Below are 8,297 nucleotides of genomic sequence, written 5' to 3'. Positions count from 1 at the left end.
CAAATAAAGTAATGGCTATAGATTAAGCTGTTAAAATTAACCACAAAAACTAACTAACATAAAAAGTTGATTGTAAGGATGAAATAGAATAAATAAGTCATAAATTTACTTTTGTAATGTTTTTGATGTTTTTGTGGTAAGCTATGTTTTGAAGTATACCAAAGAAAGGTTAATTGTAAAACTTTGTTTGTACGAAACTTAATGACGTAGATAAAATTTTAATAATAAAAAAACAACTGTTAAAATTTTCAATGATGCGAAAGATGAGTAATATTTACTTAATATTAACTTTCAATACTGACTCATTTGTTGAAAATTTTTATTAAAATAATAAACAGTGTTTTCTGTCAATTAAAGGTTTTTTTTCGATTAATAAGTAAATGTTTAAAAAAATGTTTTCTATTTGTTGAAACAGTTTTAGATTATGTTCATATCTTAATGAAACAGTTTATAAACGTATCACAAACAAGTTGCTATGAGAAATACTTAAGGGTTTTGATATTGCTTTTTTTCATTATGTTCATTAAAATCGATCAAACTATAAAAACATACTAAGCATAAATTGCTCTTAGAAGAAAAATATTATTACCGACCAATAAGTCAACTATGTTATATTAGTCCTGAATGAATTGGTCTTTAAAATAAATAGGTTTAATTCGTTTATTCGAATTTTAAGTACGGGAAGCTTATAATTATTTTTAAGCCAGTGGTTATGTATTGTATTCTATTTATACATTTTTTCAATGTAAAAAGAGCAACTATAGTTTATATATTGAGAAAAGCAGTTGCATCATCACGTCACAAAAGACAACCAGTTGGTAAATATTACGTCACATTAGAGATTTTCTGCGTTGGTCTAATTTTAACTTCACGTTGATCGTAAATAAGGATGTAACATTAATCCAAATTTTTACAAAAACATAAAGTTTCGTTGTAAATGTTATATAAAGCTACTAATGATCGGGTATTTTTAAGCAACGGTTAATTCAAAAGTTCAACTTTGAATATTTTTGACAAAAATTAAAAACAAGAAACAAAATGTATTTATGTTAGTTTATTAGTGTAAATATTGAACATTTTCTACTTTTGCAAACACGCTAAGCACTTTTTGTCAATATTTTCTTCATATACTACAAAAGACTTTGATAAAAGTAACTGTTTAATAACTTTTATAGTTTAATTTTTTTATCTTAAGTTATTAAAAGTTTTTAAATAACATACTTTTCTAATCAAATACTTTATAATAAGTTAGCAAGAACTTATTATTTGATTAACTTGTATCTTACTATCCTAACATTATAAATAAATTATTTAAAAACACCTTTTTCTTTTTTGTACTACATAAATAATCTTAAAAATTATTTTTAAGCGAAAACTTTTGATTATGGATGACTTTTTTATTCTCTTCAAAAAAACAATAAAAACTGTTTTATATTTTTAAATTAAACTGAAAACACACTACATATATAATTCTAATATGAACTAATTGCCTCTTGAAACTTAAAAAATTGTGTTATTAGTTCACAAGACTAAAGAGAGGTTTTATAAGCACTTGAACTTACCTCTTAAGCAAATATAAATCAAAATACCAACCTAATACAAACAAAAAACATCAAACTTAAAAGACTTGCCTTTAAAGTTTTGTTTGTGCAGAAAAATAAGTTTAGTTCTTTAAGTTATAATTAAACCCAAGTAATTACATTGTTACTTCAAAGTTCGAATGAGACGAACAAAACAAGCCATAATTGAGTTTTTAAGTTTTATTATAAATAAGTTGTGAACAAAAACACACATACAAAATCACAACTAAAAAGCAAAATGAAAACATATTAACTTTAAAATGATTGTTACATTACAATACAATTCTTGTCTTTGTTGTTCCGTTGGTTTGCTTGTAAATTCTTTTTTCTAAGGTGTTGCCTGTTAAAAAACAAAGTATAAGTAAAAGTATAAATGAAAATAACTCATAAATGATTATTTTAAAACGTGTAAAAAGTTTTAAACTGTCAAACTTATATGTCCTTATAGTTGTGTACAAAATAAAATTACATAATAAATAGTTGCTAAAACGTTTAAACATCAAAAAAACACGTGTAAAACTATTAGTTTTAAGTTTTCTACTTGCATTACTCACGTTTTCAAACAAAGAGCAAGTTGTGTTGAAACTTGTTTAAACTAAATACTATATATAACTTTTCGGAAAATTTTCTCATCATTTTGTCACGTTTAGGTTTAAAAATATGTTTTGATATATACAAAACAAGTACTTATATATCATAAGCATATGTCTTAGTGCAAACAAATCCATCTTTAACTTTTGTTTTGATATGCGTGAAATTAAAGTTTTACTTAATACAATCTTTAATTCAAGATTTTTGTTTTAATATAAAAAAATGTTTGAAAGTATATATTTGAAATATTACAGTTTATCAAAATCTTGGATGTTTTTAACAAAAAAAAAAAGCAATGTGCAATTTACATTAATGATATTTATTTACCTAATACTTTCAATATCCCATTTATCATATTCATCATCCGACTCAGAATCAGAACTTTCAATTTCTTTTGTCGAATAATGAAACGTAACTTTTCTGTCACGTGACGACGTAGTTCGTGACGTCACACTTGAACTTTTGTAACTCGGTATGACGTCATCTTCGTCAGAATCCGTATCGGTGTCGAAACCGGATTCTTGTTTCTTTGGTTCGTTCCTCTTTATGAAAATATGGCTTCTTTTACTGTCGAAAAGTTGTTTGACTTAACAAATTTAGCTAATGTTTAATATTTTTGACTGAAAGACTACAAAAGACTACTTAACAAAATGTTTAGAGTTATTTTTCTTAGTTTGTTTTAATTTTTATATTTTGCTTACCTACTAGTGCTTAACTTATTGTTGGTAATAAAGCTAGATCTGATATTTTCCTCTCTAAATATGATTTGATGGTCGTTCAACATCCTTTTTTCGTTTTCTTTTGTTTCTAGAGCAGCTTTTTTATTCTCCTCTCGACTTTTGTCTGTTAGGTAAGAAAAAAGCATTAACTTAAAACTAGTTAAAAATTCAAAGGAATAAAAATAAAAAATATTTTTACACAGCATAATATCCATAAGCCTTACCAGTATTATAAAGACTGTTTACTTGCTGAGTGATTTCACGGGTATTAGGTTCTTGTTTCTTTAAAATACCCCTCAGTTTTATTTGTCTTATCGAATCATTAGAATAACATTGTTCTGTTAAAATATACATTTTTAATACTATGACTGATTAAAACAATGTACCAAACATTTTAAAGTTATAAACTTTTGTTGTAACAAGGTAATACCTTTAAATATACGTAGTTCTTATAGCTAAAAAAAGTAGAAATCTTTTTATACTTACCTTCTAGTTGATCTAAAGCTTTTTGAAAATGATCGGACAAAGTGTTGTTTATATCAGCGTTTAAAGAAGATTGATTTGTCTGAGCTTCTTTGTAAATATCCTGCAGCTTTTTAGGAATCAGAATTTGTTTTTTCACGTCGTCCTGTGTTTTCCTTCTAGGGGCGGGAACTGGCTTCTTTCGCTGTTCTTTCCTCAAAACTTCTGAGCATTTAATCAGAGTATCCAGGGTGTTATAACCACTACTGTACGTGCTGTTGATTTCGGAAACTGCTAAAAGTTTGTTTTTCATATCTGCTGAACTGAACTTTGCGTTGTTGCTAGTTTTGGTTTGTTTGAGGTCATTAAAAATATTGACGTAATCATCTTCTTCATCTTCCTTTGCGTTTGCTTGCTAAAATAAAACAGTTTTATTACCGACTGAAAGTACCGATAATATATATATATATATTTATCTAATTATATAAAAACTATAATTTAAACAGCTTTACATATATATAAACTCATTCAATGCGCTCAAATAATAATTATCATAAATATATAATAAAGGATGAATAGAATTCTTATAGTAAGCAAGAAAAATAAACAAAAAACGCGACAAAATTAAATAAAATATTTTTAACACAACCAAAAGTTCTATGTTCACAATGATTACAGATGCTTATTGACTAAAATTATTTTCAGTTGTAAAATTTGTCTATAACATTATTTCAAGGTGCATAAACTTAAAGTTAAAAAAAATCATTGTGAAAAATTCCCTCCATTTACAGACGAATGATTCAGTTAAACTAATAAACCAGCCAAAAACTGATACATTTTTCACTGAATACAGAGAGTTGACAACCATAAAAACTGACTAATCATTTACGTAAGACAAAAAGAAAACAAAGCTGTATTGGATACAATTTTGACAATAAAATGTGTCATGCATTGTATAAGCAAGTTAGAGATTGAAGAGTCTTAAAATGACTCATTTACAATTGACGATGATAAATTGTACTAAATTGTTAAAATACAGTTACCCAATAAAGCACTTGTGAAATATAAGAACAAATTCTTCGTTTGGTGTTGTGATACGTTCCTAAAAACGTGCAAACAATCATAACTACTCTCAGGTTTTAATTTTGTTTTAGTAATTAAACACGCTTTTGTTAAACTCACCGATAAAAGATAAATATTTTTGCAGTTGATATTGCAGAACACTAAGGGGAGATGAGGCACCATGGTTTTATTTACTAAAGTGACGTCACAATTATAACAACTGAAACAATCATGATGCCAGTACTCATCCTTGAAACACAGTTTTGCTTCTTCTAAACCTGAAAATTGGTAGGAAGTTTTAACTAATTTACTTCCTTACTTTCACAGATGACTTAAAGCTTAAGACTATATTATAATAAATACATTATGTATATTAAAAAATTATGAATAGATTTGAGTTTAACATAAACATGTAAGTGCTGTATGATAAATACTTTAAATTTAAACATCTTATTATTAAAAGCTAGTTTCTTTTAAACTTTAAATTTTCTAACACAGTTTGGGAAAATACTGTTGTATATTCTATAATACCAATAAAACTTAACTGTTATAATATACTTAATACCTTGTTAAAAACAACTAAAAATAAAATTGTTTATTGTTTTATATAAGTTAATAAAGCTGTTTGACTTAAAGAACTTTTTCAAGACATAAAATAAAAAACAACCAACAATACAAAAATTTTTATGTTTATGATTTTTGTTAAATTTTATTACCTATCTTTTTGTCACATTTACTGCAGAATTTAGCATGGAGTGATTCATAACAATTCACACAATTCGGTATTTTATCAACTCCCATAATTATTACGTCATAAACTAGAGACTTGCTGCAGATTCCGCATAAGAAGCAACTTTTGTGGTAGAAATTATCGTGAGTTTCAACTGCATCATCAGGTTGGATCAGCTGTTAATTGTTTATTAAAGTATCAATAAAATTTTTATAAAACTCTCGTTTTTTATTTACAGTAAATAAAACTTTATGACAAAAACAGGTTTTTATATATGGATTAAAGAATTAGTAACAAAAAAATTCAGGAATTTTTTATACTAAAATAATCAAACATAAACTAATTAGATAAGTATTTTCTAAATTACAACTTACTTCGTTGCATAACACGCATTCTTTTTCCAGCAATTTCATGATTCTTTTATTCTTTGAGTTTACAAAGTATTTATACTAACTGATATTTAATACTATCTATGTAAATATTTGTTAAGCTTTAAAATGTATAATTAATAAAATTAAATGCTTGAAAATGCTGCATACTTTTATTTTAAATATTTTAACTTAAAAGAGAAGTTATCTAAAGTATTTTTTTATGAAAAGGAATTTTGTAGTAATGTTTCAACAATACAAATAGGTCATACTATACTTTTTTTACCATTTCAAAGTCAAATATTTGCCTTTTAACTTTTCATTGCTTTAGATACGACATGAAATTGTATTTCAAATACCGCTTCTGTTAATTATGACGTAACAAAACCTTTGTGATGCATCGAAATGAACTTTTAAAACTTAAATTACTACAAAAAGATTTACTAAACGGTTTGTAGCTGGTCATTATTTTAAAGAGAGGCTATCTTAATTGCATTGTTTTTTGGAGATTGTTTGTAATACACATTAAGTTTTTTTTTTAATTTTCACTAAAACAATTTGTTAGTTGGTGTTAATTTTATGTTTAAGTTGAATAAAATTTTTGTTAAATTTTTTTATTAAGTTAAACTGAAAAACTTTATAATAAATTATTTGGTTAAAAGTAGTCTAAATCAGTTAATAGAAGACGTTAAGTGTTAAACTAAAATTTTAAAAATCTCAAATTAAAGGTACCGAAAATTTATATCTATTCTGTTATTGTTTTAACAAGATTTTATTCTTATCAGAGATAGGTAAGTTAGAAACAAAATAAATTTTTAGGCGACCTCTTTAAATTTAATAACTAATTTTCGAACCTTTATAACAAAACTTTTAAAATAAAACTAAATCTAAAACAGTATAAAAATTTCAACCAAATACAATGTTTTGAGCAGAACAAATATAAAATCGAGTTAGTTTTATTTTCAGCTACTTAAACAAGATTACTTTCGCTTTAATAAAGTCTCCTAAGGTTTTGGCGACATTTTATTCGTTACACTTCGTTTAACATCCTTTTTTTCTTTATGTTCTCTCTCTTACTTCTACAAGATTTTTTTTTCTTATTTTGAATTTTTTTTGTGTAATAAGTTTCTATAAGACTAATTAATCATTTTTTCTGAAAAGATTGTACCTTATTTTGCTTAAATCTATACTAGAAGAAAGTAGATAAAAATTTAAAAAAAATACAAAGTGATTTATTTTAAGGTACTCAAATTATGTAGAACCTAAGACCCGTAAACATTATGCAACACTTACCACTAAATAACCACATTAAGTTCAAGTTTTAAACTCTGAAGCCCTGACTTAAATTGATCGCCAGACTAAATTTTTCAGATTTGCTAAAACATAAACGTTTTTCTATTATGTAGTACGGTAAAATGAAAAATACTACAACTAAACAAAACATTTTGTTTAAATAGCCTCCTTATAAAGCCGTATTAAACAAATAAGTAGTAAAAACTGATAAAATCAAAAGTTCAGTTTTGGTTAATTCTCTTTAAATTTACGATTGTGACCGCGATATTTTACGATTAGGAAGAAATAAGAGATTTAACGTCATAATGAATTATTTTACGGAGAAATTTGTTTATGAAATGCAGTTTAGTTTAATTTTATTGTTATGATACGAATTTTTTAAATTTTTTAAATTCAAGAATCTAATTTGTTAAAGATTTATACTAAATGAAAGCTAACGTAAGAAAGAAAGTTAAAAAAAACTCTAAGCAAACTTGATTTCTTTTTTGATATACATTTATAATAAATTAATCAACATAATAAACTTTGTTAGTTTACTGATTTATAGTTCATCGTTCTTCAAAATTCAATTTAAAAATAAACTAAAGCTAAATAAAGGTAAGTTAAGTTTTATTTACCATTATTATACTTAATATTAAAAGACAGAGAAAAATACTATAGTATGAAATTAATTTAAATTTAATCTTAATAACAGAAGTAAAATTAAAACTAGCTTTTAAATGTACTTAAAGTAATTACTTAACCTAAAGAGCGGACTAAAACTCTAGTACAACAAAAGATTTTTACTATTAAATAAATATTTACACTTACTTCACAATATTATGTAAGAAAAATTTATTTTTATAAAAAATAAAAATTAAAAATTTTAGATTTCATTAAAACTGTCAACCACTCTAAACTAACAAATTAGGAAACTGATAAAATTCTAAAATGCTCGCAAATTTAATTTTTACAGATAACATACTCTACAATTTTTTTGTGCATTTTTTGACTATTCTCTCAGTTTTACGATTGAGAAAATGTTGTCGAGGTAGTTTTGTGCAAATTTTAAATTAGTTCAAGTAAGACTTTATTTAAAAATTAAATGATTTTAAATAATTTTCAGATACTTTTAGTTACTAGTATTAATAACATATCACATTAGTATTTTCTTTAAATACAAGGTATTTAATATACATCAAACTACTTTAAGATTAAAAAGGAAACAAAGTTATGATAGGTAAAGTCTGTATAAAAGTTTTATAACTTATAAAATAAGTTTCGATCTAAAAAAAAAGTTTAAATAAAAAAGGTTAAATAACTTTATAAATGACTGTTTACAATGTTTTACTACTATTTAGCGCATTTTTAATATCTTATATAACATTAGAACTCAAAAAGCCACCTTCCCTAATTATTACTTAAGTTATTTTTTTTTTTTTGGTTTTGTTTAAACTTAAAAACACCCTTTAAAAACAGTTAAACTTGAAAGCATAGTTGATCAGAATAATAT

General features: G+C 24.7%; 1 protein-coding gene across 1 annotated transcript; it reads right to left on the bottom strand.

The window, feature by feature from the left end:
• Positions 1-1,788: 1,788 nt before the first annotated feature.
• On the bottom strand, positions 1,789-5,614 carry LOC145832462 (uncharacterized). The gene is made up of 8 exons (XM_082939778.1): positions 5,519-5,614; positions 5,131-5,320; positions 4,535-4,692; positions 3,377-3,767; positions 3,115-3,228; positions 2,873-3,014; positions 2,499-2,738; positions 1,789-1,920 (listed from the first exon to the last, which is right to left on the bottom strand). The coding sequence occupies exons 1-8, from the start codon at positions 5,555-5,557 to the stop codon at positions 1,848-1,850; spliced, it is 1,347 nt and encodes a 448-aa protein (XP_082795904.1). The 5' UTR covers positions 5,558-5,614; the 3' UTR covers positions 1,789-1,847.
• Positions 5,615-8,297: the final 2,683 nt, after the last annotated feature.

The sequence above is a fragment of the Thalia democratica genome, chromosome 3 (genome assembly GCF_965202585.1).
Source record: "Thalia democratica chromosome 3, ktThaDemo2.hap1.1, whole genome shotgun sequence".
NCBI classification, from domain to species: domain Eukaryota; kingdom Metazoa; phylum Chordata; class Thaliacea; order Salpida; family Salpidae; genus Thalia; species Thalia democratica.
The sequence above is the reverse complement of the archived record's forward strand: the minus strand, read 5'-3'. Positions and strand labels throughout refer to the sequence as shown.